The 19,030-nt window shown below is 38.7% G+C and overlaps 1 protein-coding gene across 1 annotated transcript; it reads left to right on the forward strand.

Annotated features, from left to right (window-relative positions):
* Positions 1-14,036: 14,036 nt before the first annotated feature.
* LOC131225524 (uncharacterized) lies at positions 14,037-18,223 on the forward strand. The gene is made up of 5 exons (XM_058221063.1): positions 14,037-14,389; positions 15,119-15,380; positions 15,485-15,540; positions 17,305-17,388; positions 17,473-18,223. Exons 2-5 carry the CDS (start codon positions 15,354-15,356, stop codon positions 17,639-17,641), a joined length of 336 nt encoding a protein of 111 aa, XP_058077046.1. The 5' UTR covers positions 14,037-14,389; positions 15,119-15,353; the 3' UTR covers positions 17,642-18,223.
* Positions 18,224-19,030: the final 807 nt, after the last annotated feature.

A 19,030-nucleotide genomic window follows, 5' to 3' on the forward strand; every position in this document is an offset into this window, starting at 1 on the left:
ACGTCCAGCGTCCCTGGACGCTGGACGTTGCCACAATGGGCTTTTTTTTTTAAAAAAAAAAAAGAAGAAGAAAGGAGTGGTGGGCCACTCATGCAGGCCCCACCTTGATGTATATGTAAGATCCGAGCCGTCCATGTTGTTCCTCAACTCATTTTAGGCGTTGAGTCGAAAAATGAAGTGGATCCCATTTTCTGGCGGGCCGTACCATAGGAAACAGTGTCCCTACCTTTGATTTGCTCCCTGATGCTCCTGTACATCTGAAAAAGCTCAATATTGGACTCTATGGGTTGGTATCAAGCCACAGAAACCAATGGATGGAGTGGATTGTACTGAAGCGGGCCCCACCTAACATATATCTCATCCCTGCTTTTTCAAAAAAAAAAAAAAGAAAGAAGCAGAGCCGCCACGACGACAGACGCAGGCTGGCTCGCCACATCGACGGACGGACGGCGGCTGGGCTCACGGCCCTGTTGTGGACCCCACATTGGTTCCTTTCGACCATCAACACTGTGTTTGACGGTTTAAATTATGGGATATTCTCAAAATCAGCCTTATACGGAACTCGTGGGGGCCACACCATCTAAAATCATATGAAGACATGTCTAAACATATAAAAGCACTTGGTGGGGCCTACCTGAAATTTGGATGCAGCTGACACTTGGTCTGTACCCTCATAATGGACGGGCTGGATTGTGAATCACATCTCGGTGGGCCCCAAAACAAAAAAAAAAAAAAAAAAAATAAATAAATAAATTTTAAAGCAGCAGCGCTGCTGCTGCTGCTCTGACGGGCGGGCGGCCAAGAGGCAGGGACCCACGGCTCCATCCGTGGGCCCCACCATGATGTATATTTTGTATCCACGCCGCCCATTTGGTGGGCCACTATTTGACATGGACCCCCCCTCAAAAATCAGGCCAATCCAGGGCGGCCCACATCAGCTGAAAATTGTTGTTCCCCTCCTCCCTGGCCCGTGTGACCTTATGAATAAGTTGGATTTCAAATGAACATTTCAGTGGGCCTTACCCAAGGTTCAAGTGACCTTATGAATAGGTTGGATTTCAAATGGGCCTTACCCAAGGTTCAAGTGACCTTATGAATAGGTTGGATTTCAAATAAATATTATGGTGGGCCCTAGGTCCATGTGATGGAGCTATATTGATGTATTTCTGGCCGTTGGGGAGGCCCACCTTGATATATATATAAGGCCCATGAGGTTAGGCCCATTCGACGTATTGGTGGCCCGTTGTCGAGGCCCACTCTGATATATATAAGGGCCATGTTACGAGACCCATTGTGATGTTTTCAAAGGCTCATGGAGTATGACCCATTGCAATGTACATAAGGCCCACTAATGCGGCCCACTTGATTTATATAAGGCCCATATGAGATGGCCCATTTGATGTATCTGAGAACTATGGGTCGAGGCCCAATGAGATGTATATTAGTCCATTGCAATGTGTGATTTCCTATGGTTGTGTAGTGGTACTGACGGGCGGGCTATGCCTTGGGAACAATGTTGGTTTGACGTCCACATTGTAAGGACAATGTTGGTTAAATGTCCGCATTGTCACACTCCTTAAGGCCACTGATAGGTCCATACTTATACTCTGCAGGCCGTCTAGGCCCATTTCTGTGATACGCAGAGCCCATCCCTATATGCATGTTTAGTATAGATCCATGGTTCATGATCATTCGCATCATATGTATGCCTGACGTGAGGAGTGACCGATCATAGCATATGCCTTTGGGCAGACTGTTTATGGGCTCCCTGATAGGCGGAGTTGCCCCATATAAGTGCATGGTACATACAGACTGTTGCATGATTGATAATGTGACTCATGCACTTGCATTTGTGTGATTATAGTTACTATATGCCCTAGCGACATCAGGGCCATGGCCTCCACAGATACATCGTGGATGGCAGGATTGGAGACCGAAAATATTTGATTCTAGTATCGCGACGCCATAGATGTCCCCGGGTGAAAATCCCTAAACCCGATGGTACCAGAGGATGACTCCAATGTCGAGACCGAGTGGATATATGAGCGCACGAGGGCCGAATACCAGAGGCCGCGTCTCCCACCGTGTCGTGGTCGGTTGGAAAGGAGTGTGGCCTTACTCGCCCGAGGGTAGGGGCAATACTAGGCCGAGTTTGACCACTCGCGAATGGGTCCGCTATCGACGTGCGGATAGGTATTGGCGACTATTGGTCGCGGATAGTGAGGTTTCTTACGCTCATTTGGACTGTCACTATCAGAGCGAAAGTGCCATTTGGAGTGTATTGAACCCTGATGATTATGAGAACTGTACCGATACATGTTGAGGATTGGCATGCTTGAGTTGCATCTTGCATCGCATGGCCGTGTTATGGCCGATAGCATTCATATCTTGCACCGCATAGCCTTGCTACGGCTGATTGTATTTATGTGCTCATCATCATGATTCCGCATCACTCTGACCTTGCATTTTGAGCACGTTTATATTGCGCACACACTTACACCACCCTCTAAGCTTTCCATAAGCTTATGCACGATTGATGCGTGCAGGTGACGCCAGGACGCAGTCGCAGCCATAGTCTCGCCGTAGTTGGACCGTGCAGACGAGCTTCTGGAGTTTTGTTTCTTTTATCACATTGTATTTTCCTTTTCTATCGCATTGTACTCAAAAGTTTTTGATCTTAGTGGATTTTGTGGTGGTGTTCTTGTGGTTATTGTTTGTGGGTTATGCTTTTGTTATGCTCATTATGAATCAGACTGATGACTTGAAATCCTCCTTGTAGTATTCCAGGATCGGAACCTGGTGAATGGGTGCCGGGATCCGAAAATGGGGTTCTACGGAGGCTGTCGGCGCCGGATTCGGCGATCGGAAATTTTGTGAGCCCGGTTTCCGAGTTCGGGGCGTGACAACCTGATATTTATATACCTCTCATTTTTGGGCCCCACCATGATGTATGTTTTATATCACACCTTCCATCTATCTGGAGAGATCATTTTAGGGCAATATCCAAAGTTAAATCCAAAGATCCAGTGGACCCCAGCACAGAAAACGTTGGGGATCACAGTGACACCCACCATTAAAAACTTCTAAGGGCCACGAAAGTTTTCGATCAAGCTGATATTTGTGTTTTACCTTATTTCATGACTTTTTTAACTTTGGAACAAGTTGGATTTCAAATAAAAATTATGGTGGGCCTTAGGATAGTTTGAATGGTGGGAATCACTCTCTCCACTGTTTTCTGTGGTGAGGTCCCCTACATGTTTTTATCTGCCTCATTCTTTGGGTCATGCCCTAAAATAATACCTCAAAACGGATGGACGGTGTGGATACAACACATACATCATCGTGGGGCCCACAGAACTTGGTGACATCACTTCAGTAGCCAACTCGCTACTCAACCCTGTATGTAATCCGCATCCGGCAGGGAGCCTCTACTCTCTCTCTCTCGCCCTAATCCTCTCTCTCTCTCTCTCTCTCTCTCTCTCTCTCGTCAGCAGCTAATCTGTGTCCCCCTCTCCTCCCTCTCTCGCCCTAATCCTCTCTCTCTCTCTCTCTCTCTCTCTCTCTCTCTCTCTCTAAATCTGTCAGTGGCTAATCCGCGTCCCCCTCTCCTCTTTCTCTCGCCCTAATCCTCTCTCTCTCTCTCTCTCTCTCTCTCTCTCTCTCGCTCTCTCTCTCAATGCCGATTTAGGAATTTGGGGATTTAGTAATTTATGGATTTTTGATTTGATGTGGACCCTCATTTAGGGATTTGGGGATTTTAAGGCTTACAGATTTGAATGTGGACCCCGAATTGGGGTTTTTCTGATTTTACAAATTAAGGATTTGAGGATTTTGGGGATCTGAGGATCCAACCAGAATTAGGGATTTTTGATTTTACAAATTAGGGATTTCTGATTTTATAAATTAGGGATTTTACAAATTAGGGATTTTAGGGCTTACAGATTTGAATGTGGACCCCGAATTGGGGTTTTTCTGATTTTATAAATTAGGAATTTGAGGATTTTAGGATTTTGGAGATCTGAGGATATATAGAGGATCCACTGAGGTGGGTGGGATCCTTGGTTGTGAGGCCCATCTTGATGTATGTGCCTTATGCCCATACCATCCATCTATTTTGAAAACTCATTTTAGGGCATGATCTGGAAAAAAATTTGAAGTATATCCAAATCATTGTTAAGGAAATGCAAATGTTCAGTTTCTGGTGTTTAAACTGATAGTTAAGTAAAAAGACATTGACTGGAATGCAGGGGTTTTGAGATCAGTGTTGTTTTTATACTTCCAACCATCCAACGTAGTACCCACCACATAGAAGGTCCAGATTCACTGAATGTACAGCCATTTGTGTGGTTGTGAATGGCAATTGACCTAGTCCAATTCAACAAGACGATCTCTGATGCGCTTATTTGTTTTTAGAAAACTCCATTTCCATATGCATTTGTCTTAATGTTGTGTTTTGTCCATTATGTAATAGAATTTTATAAACATTATGTTTCGTAATGTTTGAAATAGAAGGTGCATTACATCAGCAGTTGAAATTTCTTAGTTTTCTTTAATTACTGGTTAGAAGAAGTAGCTTAACTGTCTTTTTTGATGGGTTTTTTTTCGGCGGCTCTAAGAACTCAGATTTTACAATTTAGATTGTATCAATGAATATATTTGTTGTGGGTGTGTTTGTATTACAATTGAATTGAATTGCAAGTATAGTCTAGCACCCTGTGATAAATACTGTCGAGATTTTGTAAATCCATTGCCATTTGTGCACATGAAAATTTTAATGATATTATTGCCATGATGTCGTGAGATTTTCCAAGTTGAAAAGTATTAAATTTTCAAAAAATTAACCCAATGTTAACATGAAAAATGTTTGTAAATTTAATTGTTCATTATATATAATTATATTAAAAAATTAAAATTATTTACTAACTAATAATAAATACTTTTATTTTTTATTTTTTTGTGAGATTTTTACGATTTTGTCCCAAGATAAACTTCTAATTTTGGAAATCTCTTGTGAGCTTTCTGAGAATGAGATTTGTCACTATGGTCCAACAATTGAATTTCCCTAACATTAAAATCAAGGATCTGGGCTCCAAATTGCATTTATGCTATTTTCAAGTTGTACTTGAAAGAAACGTTACTACAATTTGTGGCCTACTTCCTCATTTCAAATGCTAGGAAACATCATTACCTTCTGTGCTTTCCTCTTGACTAAAGTGCAACTGCACAATCCAGTTTGCTTGTGCATCCGAACGGAGCATGGTTTTGGTCTCTATGGGACCTTAGTTTATTTGATGTTGACACCATTAGAATGCACTGATAAGCCATACAAATTGCCACGCGATTTGTGGTAAACAACTGAAATGCTATTCCAGATTGACTGACCAAATGCAATTCCATCTCACCTAATTCCAACCCTTCCCATACTCCCCAAATGCCTAATAAAATTTGCATGGGACTAAATGAAACTCCATCCCACTTAATCCCATCTAAGCCTATTAAAATATCAAGTGCACTGCACCATAAGAAACAGTGGTGATTGATCATTTAAAACGTATCTTAAGCCACAAAAACTTTGGAACAAGCTAATATTGTTGTTTTCCTATCATTCACGTACGTGTGACCTCATCAGGTGAATAAACATTATAGCGGACCTTAAAAAGTTTATGTTAGATACATCAACAAACAAACAAACATTATAGGTTATGTTAGATTCAACAAACAAACAAACAGAGAGAGAAAGCTAGGAGATTCAATATAATGAGAAGTATTAGAGGCACAACCCTTTGCCCTAGTGATGACATAAAGTGTTTGTGTTGTAGTTGGGTCAAAATCTAGTTTATGTTAGATATTATTTACATATGGGTGTGATCTATGCACTCCTCCAAATATACACTAGATGATCTCGAAAGAAAAATATAGTAGAGATTCACATTCATTAGCATTGTCGTTGTATCACTATCATCATAGCTTGTTAGAAATGGTGTGTTTGACTAAAGTAGTGATCTATAGTGATATATGCACTCCTCCAAATTGAAGTCTTTTATTTGAGTTTAAGATATTACATTTTTGTCTTAAATTATTATTGTGATTAATTAGTTTATACATGTGACTTGTAATTGTGATTTGTAAGTTAGATAATCAGTTACTCGTTTGAGGATTTCTATGGGGCTAGATATGGTGTGTTTTTGGTGGCATAGAAATTGCTCAAATTGTCCCATTTTGGATAGTTCAAGGTTAGATGGATAGTATGCTTTCATATAATCTATTTAAATGTTCATGCCTGATCCGCGGTCTATCTCCTTGTTTCTCTCTGGATATGTTTCTTCCATTCTGTATCCAATGCCAAATATCTTTACATTGTAATGTAAAGATTTTTAGCATCAGAATGTAACGTAAGATCAACTTATCTAGAGAGGCATGGGGAGATGCTGCTGGATTTTCAGCGTGAATGTTTAAATGGAAATATGAAAGTATTACAATCCATCCAACCTTGAATGAGTAACTAATTTAGGATTTAATTGTATTAGCTTAGAATTAATGGAGCAAACCCGAATGTGCGTCAGAGCTATTCGGATGAGCGGAGGTCCCTAGAAGGTGGGAACCGCTGTTATGACCATGATGAAGCTGTCATTTCCTATAAACAACATTGGAGTGGCCTGACCATTTGGACAAGCCATGTTTATGTATTTGCTCGAAATTAATGGAGCATACCCGGATGTGCGTCGGAGCTATCCAGATGAGCGGAGGTCCCTGGAAGGTGGGAACCGCTTTGTGACCATGATGAAGCTGTCATTTCCTATAGACAGCATTGGAGTGGCCTGGCCATTTGGACAGGTCGTGTTTATATTGCGGTATCTGTATTTGCATGGACATGATCAAGGAGCAGTTCAAGGATTATTGCAATAAGTTACACCAGCGGTACAAGCGGTGCGCGAACCACGAGGAAGCCACACAGTCAGCACCGCCGCATGTGACCCATGAGGACTGGCAGATACTCTGCGATAGATTTTCGTCTGATTTTTTTCAGGTAATATTTACATATTTACGATATCTTAACGTAATAATTAAATTTACAATTAATAACAATGTATTATGAATAATGTGTTCAGAAGAGGAGCAAAATAAATTCTGACAACACGTAGCTGGTTTGAAGTCATTTGTACGACTTCGTCACGATATGGTAAGAAATTACTGGTAATTATTACGTTTATATATTCTTTCCATGCATTTATATTAACTATATTGTCCTTTCGATTGCGCAGCAAGATTCCGTCACTGGCCACGAGCCCGGACCAGTAGACTTGTACAGAGGGACTCACTGTCGGCAGACGACGAGATCTTGGGTACATCCTAGAGCCAGCGAGATTTGGGTAAAAATTCTTACATTGTAAAATTTAATTGTATTGAATTATAATAATGTCATTTATTATGAAAATTCATATGTTTTCATTACAGGAAGAGATGTACACCTTACACAGTCAGCCCACTTCCAATGGTACTCAGCGGACTGAGGCAGAGATCCTGAGTCAGGTGCTTGGCACCCGTTCTGGATATGTGCATAGGCTTGGCCATGGTACCAAGTTAATGGCACTCGCTAGAGCTGCCTCCAGCCGGTCCATTGTCATTGGCGATAGCGCCGTACGCCGAGCTGATATTGCAGAGAGAGAGATTCAGTAGCTATGGGTCGTCGTCCATGACATTAGAGAGGAGATGGACAGGCAGAAGGAGGAGCAGGAGAGGAAGATGATGGAGGAGCTGAACAAACAGAGGGAGGAGCAGGAGAGGAAGATGATTGAGGAGCTGGCGAGGCAGAGGGAGGAGCAGGAGAGGAGGATGGAGGAGATGCGGGTGGAGCATGAGTGAAGGATTACAAAGATGTTTCATGCTCTCGCTGCATGCTTACCCACCGATGCCCTACCACCTCCGCCTTCATCTTTGTGGATAAGATTGTTTGTGTTTGGATGAATGCAGTTTATGTTTGGATGGATTTACTAGTTTGGGTTTAGATGGATGTGAATGTGAATATGATGAAATATATTATATAACAGGTGTATATCATGATGAATATGATGAAATATATTGTAACAGGTGTATATCAGGAATTTTGTGCGGAATTTTGTGCTGGAATATTTTTTTTTAAAAGAGACTTTTACCGATGAAACTTTTCGTAGGTAAAAGTTCTGTAAGGTTTTACATATTTTTTAACGACGAAAATATTCTTCGCTAAAAGTTTGATGAATTTTTTAACAACGAATATTTTTGTCGCTACAAGTTTTGTGATTATTTTTAGCAACGAAAACTATCATTGATAAAAGTTTTGCAATAAATATCAGCAACGAAAACTATCGTCACTAAAAGGTTTTTAAATTACTTTTAGCGACGAAAACTATCGTCGCTAAAAGGTTTTATGTTATTTTTTAGCGACGAAAATATTCATCGCTAAAAGTTTTGTGCATATTTTTAGCGATGAAAATATTCGTCGTTAAAAGTTTTGTAATAAATATTAGCAACGAAAACTATTGCCGCTAAAAGTTGTGTAAGTATTTTTACCTACGAATAAGATTTCATCGGTAGAAGTGTTTAGCGACGAAAAAATTCGTCGCTACAAGTATTTTTAGTGACGAAAAAAATCATCGCTAAAAACTTGCCTTTGCCGATGATTTAAAATTTTCGTCGATAAAAACCTCTTGCGTTGGTTTTTTAGTGACGAACGTAGCGACGAAAATTTTCATCGCTAAAACCTTTTAGCTACGAAAATTTGTCTTTTAGCAACAAAAATATTCGTCACTAAAGGTGGCATTTCTTGTAGTGAATCCACGTAACCAGATAATCTCACTACAAGCTGCTGACATTGCTCTATACTTGGCTTCCATGCTTGATTTGGAAACAGTGGCCTACTTCTTACACTTCCAAGAGATGAGAGAAGTACCGAGAAAAACACAGTAGCCAGTGGTAGATCTGTGTGAGAGTACAACCGGCCCAGTCAGCATTTGAATAAGCACGAAGATCCAGAGGAGCCGTGGATGAGAAGAACAGAGATCGATCCAGAGTTTCACGTAGATACCGTAAAATGCGCAATACTGCAGTCATATGAAGAGTTCGAGGAGCAGAAACAAATTGGCTGACAACTTGGACAGTGTAGGCAATATCAGGACGAGTCATTTTAAGTAAACCAGACTCTCAACCAAACGGTGGTATAAGGTGGGATCTGCAAAGAGTTCACCATCGTCACGGCCATATTGAACGTCAAGTTCCAGGGGAGTCTGAATTGTCTTCTGATCCGTTAAGGAGGCCAAGGCGAGAAGATCCTTGGTATATTTATGTTAGCTGACCAGGATTCCATGTATAGAACGTGAAAATTCAAGTCCAAGAAAGTATGTCAGATGACCCAGGTCCTTCATCTTGAAGGATGACTTTAGAACTTCCTTTAAAGCTGAGATGCCAATATCATCGCTACCATTCAGAGGTAGGTCATCAACATATACGAGAACAATGACGATTCCATATTCAGAGATGCGCAAGAATAATGATAGATCACATTACAAAAAAGAGGGTTTTTACCGACGAAACTTTTAGCGACGAAATTTTTTGACGTTTAGCGACGAAAGTTTTTATCGTTAAAGGGTGTTTTGAATTTTTGAAAAAACAAAAAGTCGAGAAGTTTCTTTTTAGCGACGAAATTAATTTCGTAGCTAAAGGTGGCTTTTAGCGATGAAAATTTTCATCGCTAAAGGGTGTTTGAAATTTTTCAAAAAAATAAAAAATCGAGAAGTTTCCTTTTAGTGATGAAATTAATTTCATAGCTAAAAGCCACCTTTAGCGACGAAAATTTGCGTCGCTAAAGGGTGTTTGGAATTTTTCAAAAAAATAAAAAAATTGAGAAGTTTCCTTTTAGCGATGAAATTAATTTCGTAGCTAAAAGCCACCTTTAGCGACGAAACTTTTTGTCGCTAAAGGGTGTTTAGAATTTTTGAAAAAACAAAGTCAAGAAGTTTCCTTTTAGCAACGAAATTAATTTCGTAGTTAAAGGTGGCTTTTAGTGACAAATTTTCATCGCTAAAGGGTGTTTGAAATTTTTCAAAAAATAAAAAAATCGAGAAGTTTCCTTTTAGCGATAAAATTAATTTCGTAGCTAAAAGTCACCTTTAGCGACGAAATTTTTGTCGCTAAAGGGTGTTTGAATTTTTGAAAAAACAAAAAAGTCGAGAAGTTTCCTAGCGACAAAATTAATTTCTAGCAAAAAGCCACATTTAGCGAAGAAAATTTTCGTCGCTTAAGGGTGTTTGAATTTTTGAAAAAAAAAACAAAAAAGTCGAGAAGTTTTCCTTTTAGCGACGAAATAAATTTCGTAGCTAAAAGTCACCTTTAGCGACGTAACTTTTCGTTGCTAAAGGGAGTTTTGAATTTTTGAAAAGACAAAAGTCGAGAAGTTTCCTTTTAGCGACAAAATTAATTTTGTAGCTAAAAGCCACATTTAGCAACGAAAATTTTTGTCGCTAAAAGGTGTTTTGAATTTTTGAAAAAAACAAAAAAATTGAGAAGTTTCCTTTAAGCGACGAAATAAATTTCGTAGCTAAAAGCCACCTTTAGCGACAAAAATCTTCGTTGCTAAAGGGTGTTTTGAAGTTTAACCAAACAAATTTCATGTTGTCCAGGAAATGTTCGTGGTAAGACTTTTACCGATGAAAATTTTCGTTGGTAAAAGTGTTTCTTATATGTTTTTCCCGACGGCTGAAAACCGTCGGTAATAATGAAAAAATGTGTTAATTTTTAAAAATTTTTGTGGGTAAAAATGTGTGTGTGTGTGTGTGTGTGTGTGTGTGTGTGTGTGTGTGTGTGTGTGTGTATATAATTAAAAGGTAATATTTAAACGATTTGTAATATCACATGAAAAAGAATATTGAGAAGTTTATAAATTTTAATAATGTTTGAGAAAAATTTTGAGAATAAAATGATGCTTTTGAAGAAAAAAATCGGCAATTTGAAATTTTTGAGAAAAAAATTAAAATATGAGAAAATTTTTGAGATTTTGAAGATAAAAGTTCAGAATTTGTATTTTAAATATTTTTTGAAATATTTTTTCATAAAAATGATATTTTGTTAAAAGAGAAAAAATATACATTTTGAAAAAAAAAATGTTATTTTTAAAAGGAAATTGAAATTTATCTGTGAAAAATAAAATTACCAAATTATTATGCACATCCACTAATTGAACCTTTAATTGATTTGGACAATCTGATCAGTCTAGATTGAAGAGTAAATAACTTCAGATGTTTAAATCAAAATTCACTCAAATTGTTGATCAATTTTGTTTGCCCAATATATTTCTCATATGTAGCATGATCGGGGCGAGTAACTAGTCAAATTAAGGGTAATGATCAGTAAAATAGAGTAAATGGACCAGACATGTAAAATGGGTCAAATATTCTGGTCAAAATTGTGACCCAACTTATTGACCTCGTGAGAACCTAAGAATTGATGTTAGTAAGTTTTGTGGGCCTCATCATGCTGTGTGTCGAACATCAACACCGTGGATTTGATATGTCCCCTTTAGGTTATGAGATATCTCAAAAATCATCGGTAAATGAAACTCAAGTGGGCCACACCATATAAAACTAATTGAAGACATCCTAAAAAATATAAAAGCACTTGGTGGGGCCCACATAAGTTTTGGATGCGGTTGAAACTTGGTCTAACCCCTCAACCAAGTGGGACACACATAACGAGTGGGTTGGTTATGTGAATCACATTTGGGCAGGCCCAATATATGATTATGAATGTTTTAAGGAAACCCCTCTCCATTATATTATGTGGTGTGACCCAAATTTAGGATGATGTTTGTGTTTTCCTTTCATTCATATCTTTTTGATATTATGAACATGTTGGATGACAAATAAACATTACTGTGGGCCCAAGGAAGGTATCAACGGTGGAAATCATTACCAAAAATTTGGGATAAACCCACACCGTTCATCCATTTTTCGAGATCATTTTATAGAATTATCCAAAAAATGAATCATATCCAAAGATTAAATGGACCACACCACAAATAAGGGGAACAGATCGACTCCTCCCCCTACACTATCCAATGGCTGGTGGTTGGTGCTGTGTGGGCCCCACCATGATGTATGTGTTTAATCCATGCCGTCCATTTATTTTAAAGGTTATCTTATGGCATGAGACAAAAAATAAAATTACTAAATTATTAGGCACATCCACTAATTGAACCTTTAATCATTTTTAAACAATCTAATCAGTTCAGATTGAAGAGTAAATAACTTAGATGTTTAAATCAGAATTCACTTAAATTGTTGATCAATCTTGTTTGCCCAATATCTTTCTTATTTGTAGCATGATCGAGGCGAGTAACTAGTCAAATTGAGGGTAATGATCAATAAAATAGAGTGAATAGACCAGACATGTAAAACGGGTCAAATATTCTGGTCAAAATTGTGACCCAACTTATTGACACCCCGAGAACCTAAGAATTACTGTAATTTTTGTGGGGCCTATCATGATGTGTGTCGAACATCAACACCGTGCATTTGTTGTCTCCCCTTTAGGTTATGAAATATCTCAAAAATCATCCGTATACGAAACTCAGGTGGGCCATACCATCTAAAACTATGTGAAGACATCTAAAAAAATATAAACAGTACAATATTGAATGTCATACCATTTTGGGGCCACAAAAATTTTGGATCAAGCTGATTTTTGTTTTTTTCCTTCATCTGGCCTTGTATGACCTAATCAACATATTGGATGTGAAATAAACAGTATAGTGAGCCTCAGGAGGATTTTAATGATGGATATCCAATTACTATTATTTTCATGTGGTGTAGTGCACCTGAGATTTCTATGGTGGGGTCCACTACTGATTTTTATTTGCCTCATTCTTTGGCTCATGACTTAAAATGATATCTCAAAATGGATGGATGGTGTGGATATAACAAATACATCATAGTGGGGCCCACGAAACTTGGTGTCGTCACCGTATGATGTCCAAGAGGAAAACGGATTGGCTACTCCCCCTGACACCATACCCGTGGCTAGTGGTCGATGCTCTATGGGTCCCACCATGATGTCTGTGTTTCATCCATGTCATCCATCCATTTTTACATATCATATTAGGGCTTGATACCAAAAATGAGAGGGATATAAATCTCAGGTGGACCACACCACATGAAAACAATAGTGATTGGATATCCACCATTAAAACCCTCTTAAGGCTGACTGTACTTTTTATTTGACATCCAATCTGTTGATTAGGTCATACAGGCCCATATGAAGGGAAAAAACAAAAATCAGCTTGATCCAAAACTTTTAATGCCCCTAAAAAGTTTTTAATGGTCGAAATTCATTCAACACTGTTTCCTGTAATGTGGTCCACTTGAGATTGGGATATATCTCATTTTTTTCTTTTATGCAATAAAATGATCTAGAAAAATAGATGGACGGCATGAATGAAAAATATACATCATGGTGGGGCCTACAAAGCACCGACCACCAGCCATTGGCTGGTGGCGGGGGGAGTAGCCAATCCGTTTCCGCAAATGGCAGTCCTACTCCCTCGCCTCTCTCTCTTTTCCAGAAAACAATCACTTCTTCTGACAAACCTTTCCTAGAAGGAAAAAAAAATCCCCATTCTTCCCGTGTCTCATCCACAGCTTCTCCTCCAAGAAAAGAGAATGCCTTCTTCGGAGAAACACCTCCAATCCCTCACTCAGCAGCCCGCCCGTTCCTACGTGGCGAGCTCTCATCCGTCGATCCTAACCTCCCGACCCTCGTCTCCGTCCTCCGATCCGTGGGCGTGGGCGAGTGCTGGCCCAAGCACGGCAGCTTCCGATAACCCTGTCGACATCTACGGCATCCTCAAGCTCTGGGGCGCACCGAATCCCGTAGCCCTCTGCAGTCATTGACCGTGAGGTATCTCTCTCTCTCTCTCTCAATCTCTCTCAATCTCAATACGATTTGGGGATTTGGGGATTTAGGGATTTGCTGTTTCAATCTCTCTTGTGAAACAAAGATGACGATATTTGAGGATTTTGTATCATAAATGCTTGTCGTGTTTATGTTTTTTTGTTTTTAATTTCTCTCCATAAATATTTCGACATATGTTTATTTGCTTGAAGTGTCATCCATTATCGTTTTCATGATCGAATCAACTCGGAAAGAGCGGAATCGATCCGATTCCATCCCTGAGAGAAGAGCCGTTCATGGAGTTCCTCAACCGAGTGATGGAACCAAAGGAGATACGGAACCTGGAAGGCCACACTGATAGGGTTTGGGGGCTGGCGTGGAATCCCGCGACGGGAGCTGCTGGCATAAGGCGGTCAGAATCTAGCAGCAGAATCTCTCTGCCATGAAATCAGATAAATGGGAATGCAAGGTGGGAATTTTTTCTTTTTCTTTTTCTCTCTTTTTTTTTACTTTTGGAAAATGATATTTACACCCTATTTTTTATGCGCACACACTTTTTTTGACTTTGGGTGTCTCTTTTGTCAACATTTGTGGATTATAGTGGGAATACAGGCTCTTGGAAAGGGTGTTTGGGTAAAAAGAGAGACTTTGATACTCTGGTAGTGTGTGATGGATGATACACAGTCTCTTAAAAATTACTTAGAAGTTGCATTTAGAAGTCAAATTAAACTGCTGAAATTATCGTTCAAAATTGCACCTATTTAGATGTATCATAGGCTTTTTTTTTGTATCATTTATTTTGGACTAAAATCATTACTTAAAACCATTTTCATCTCCTTTTGTGTTGCATGATTTAGTGGTGTTCAATGACTAATTGCAGCTAATTTTTCCTGTCAGAAATTATATATGGTGGAGATATAGGAATATCCTGTTTGGTCCTTCTTTCTACTGAATGAAAATAGTATTCAAAACGTCATTTTCTGAGTGCCCCTTTCAATGCCTTACGGTGTGTTTGGTTGCACCAGATTTTATTAAATATCATAAAATTCTAAAACTCATCAAAACTCCAAATGAGATTGAAAACAGATATCTATAAACGTACATGACTTTTCCATTAAAACCCATCAATGCCTCACGGTGTGTGTGTGTTTTTTTAATTGTCTTTTCTACCAATAATACATACTTGTCTGGGTGCCAGGTTCAAATATGCCCTGTACGCCGCAAGCAATTGATGTTCTGAGGAAGGCTAAAGTTTTGATTGTTCCAGAAAGGGCTGCCAGCGCCGGAGGGGTATGAATATTTTTGGACAGTTAAAAATGAAAAATATCCTATGGGCCTTTTTCAACAAACCGTTAGCCTTTTGTTTAATGGGCCTTAAGTCCTAAGTAAATATGTTGGAAAGACTGAAAAGAATGTAAGGGACCTGTTTGCTGATGCTGAGAATGACCAACGGACTCCGGGTGAGCAGCTTTGCTTAGAGAAATGTCATGTTTTATAGTGATGGCTATGCCATACATGCTTGTTTTGATAGTCTAATTTGTATTCCTTTCTTTCCTTGTTTTAGGTGATCAAAGTGATCTGCATGTTATCATTTTTGATGAAATTTATGCTATTTGCAAGGTACGTGCCTTATTAAACTTCCACTTCAATGTACCTAAATTTATCCTTACTGTAAATGGAGAAAGAGTATATTACACTGGATATGGATGAATTTCAACAGTGATAGCATTTCAAAATTGTGCTTATATATATGTATAGGTATATATGGGAAATGGTATTATGAGGTCGACCTCATGGGAACTTCCCACGAGGTTGAGCTGTGGGGGCCCCACCGTGATTTGTGTGAACATCAACACTGTGCATTTGATGGGTCATATACGGAACTCAGGTGGGATATCCCAAAAATCATTCGTGCATTTTAGAGAACCACTTACAATGAACCAGCGTAATTGAATTCTAGCAACAACAAAGTGCTTCTAACTTTCATGTTTTGAGATGAAATTGATGTTCTGATTTAACTTCATTGCACATTATAGAAGTTAGGAGCCCTTGAGTGGAACAAAGTGGTATTGACTATTGAGTACAATACTATTCCAACAAGGTGAGTATTGAGTACAATCATTGCATTGTTTTCATGCAGTGATTGCACCATTCATGGGATTTTAGCTGCATTTATTTAGTCCATCCATCTTGTTATTGCAGTGGTTTTGCTGATAGTTGGGTAAGTGCTGGTGTATGTATTTCAGTCGGCATATTTACAGGATTAAAAAAAGCAAAAAGTTTTACTATTTCAGTAATCTTCATACCATTTGTCCAACTACGTTCATTTAGTTCCCGAAGGATTATGGTTAAACCCCAATTTAAACTTGATAAGGGGACTGCTCCTAGTTGGCTTGAAACTTGATTGGATACATTCTTCTTTTCACTTCTTTGATATTCCATTGTATTAAAGAAGTCTTGTACTAAGAAAGATTTGATTCACAACTTAGAAAATCACAAAGCAACAATATTTTTGTGAATTCAAATTCCTCATATTTGAAGTAACCTTGGATTCAAGCTTTGGCTTAAACTGAAATTCCTTCAATGCAGAAGAAAAGAAGAAGAAGAAACTCTCTACATTCATCATTTCATTTATCTGATATTCAGTTGTAGTAAAGACGTCTTTTACTAAAAAGATTTGGACGGTGGGAAGTTTTTTGTGAACTTGAATTCCCTATGTTTGTTTAAATAATGTTGTATTGCTCAATGAAGTTTTCTTTCCTTGCATTCCTCTAGTTTACATTCAATCCAAACAGGCCTTTATGGTACAGTTGCTTTACCTTTTAATTCCTTTTTGTTTGGTGCTAATGAGATGCTTATACTGCCAATAAAAATAAATAAATAAATTAAAGGAAAAGAAAAAAAAAGGATCTGTTTTGGCATTATTGCCATTTGGAATCCAAAAAATAAATAGTTAGCTAGCACAAATTCAGAGATCCTCTGAGATTGGAAGATCCCAACTAACACTTTGGATGCTTTTCAACTGAATGTGGTCTGCCGTTGTATTTTCTTGTTAACTTTCAATTCCTAGATTGGGGTCAAGTTGTGTTGTTTATTAATTTCAAGAAGGGGCATCCCTTTCTTGTTATGCTTTGTGGTCTAAATCCTTTTTGCTTGGTGCTAATGAGATGCTTATACTACCAATAAAAATAGAAGGAAAAGAAAGAAAAAAAAAAAAGGATCCGTTTTGGCATCATTGCCATTTGGGATCGAACAAACATATAGTTAACTAGCACAAATGCAGAGATCTCCTAGATTGGAGGATCCCAACTCAAGAGACTATACATTAGGCATTCAATATATAAGACTGGAGTGAGACTGATTAGGCATTTAAATGTGTTGCAGGATGTTGTTTGAATTGCTTGTCCTAACAGGTGCACAAGGTGGGATGGATTGGACTTCTATCTTGGGAAAATGCCATGATTTCAGGTAGTTATTATTGTAATGGAAAGTTAAAAAATTAAAAGAGAGAGAGATAATGAATTCATGGAAAGAAATGTTCTTTATCATTAGGGCTGCTTTGGCCGGGTTTGATGCAGAAATCGTCGCCAACTTTACAGAAAGACAAATAGTATCAGTGGCCATAGATTGCAACCTGGATTTAAACAAGGTTCGAGTCGTCATCAACAATGCTAATAGAATCCTCCAGGTCAAATTGTTGATTGGACCTGATTTTATTTAAATAATCTTGATAATCCATTTTATTTAAATGAACAGACCTAGATGTGCGTCGGAGCTATCCGGATGTTGAGCGGGGGTCCCTGGAAGGTGGGAACCGCTGTTATGACCATGATGAAGCTGTCCATTTCCTATAGACAGCATTGGAGTGGCCTGGCCATTTAGATAGGCCGTGTTTATGTATTAGCTCAAATTTGTTGGAGCAGACCCGGATGTGTGTCAGAGTCATCCGGATGTTGAGCGGGGGTCCCTGGAAGGTGGGAACCGCTGTTATGACCATGATGAAGCTGTCCATTTCCTATGGACAACATTGGAGTGGCCTGACCATTTGGACGGGCCGTGTTTATATCTGTATTTGCTCGAAATTGATGGAGCAGACCTGGATATGTGTCAGAGCTATCCGGATGTTGAGCGGGGGTCCCTAGAACGTGGGAATCGCTATTATGACCATGATGAAGCTGTCCATTTTCTATGGACAACATTGGAGTGGCCTGACCATTTGGACAGGCCGTGTTTATATTTGTATTTGCAGGGACTACACCCTTAACCTATAACCTAAACTTATTCTCAAATCTCAAAACCTATAACTACAATCTAAACCTATAACCTAAACCTATAACCTAAACTCAATTCCCTAAACTCTAACCTACAACCTAACCTAAACCTATACTTATAACCTGAACCTATTCTCAAATCTCAAAACATATAACCAAACCTAAACCTATACCCTAAACTCAATTCCCTAAACTCTAACCTACAACCTAACCTAAACCTATTCTTAAATCCCAAAACCTATAACCTAAACCTAAACCTAAACCTAAACCTAAACCTAAACCTAAAACTTAACCTATAACCTAAACCTTAACCTATAACCTTAACTTATAACCTAAACCTATAACCTAAACTCAATTTCCTAAACCTTAACCTATAACCTAACCTAAACCTAAACCTATAACCCGAACCCGATTTCCTAAACCTAAACCTTAACGTATTCTCAAATCCCTAAACCTAAACATACACCTAATACTAATTTCAACTCCCTAACCTAAACCTAAACCTAAACTTAAAAACCCAAACTTAAACCCGATCCCGAACCTGAACCCGATTTCCTAAACCTAAACTTATAACCTTAACCTAAATCTATTCTCAAATCCCAAAACCTATAACCTAAACCTAAACCTAAACCTAAACCTAAACCTTAACATATAACCTAAACTTAATTTCCTAAACCTTAACCTATAACCTAACCTAAACCTAAACCTATAACCCGAACTCGATTTCCTAAACCTAAACCTTAACGTATTCTCAAGTCCCTAAACCTAAACCTACGCCTAATCCTAATCTCAACTCTCTAACCTACACCTAATCATAAACTCAATTCCCTAAACCTTAA

The sequence above is a fragment of the Magnolia sinica genome, chromosome 14 (assembly GCF_029962835.1).
Source record: "Magnolia sinica isolate HGM2019 chromosome 14, MsV1, whole genome shotgun sequence".
NCBI classification, from domain to species: domain Eukaryota; kingdom Viridiplantae; phylum Streptophyta; class Magnoliopsida; order Magnoliales; family Magnoliaceae; genus Magnolia; species Magnolia sinica.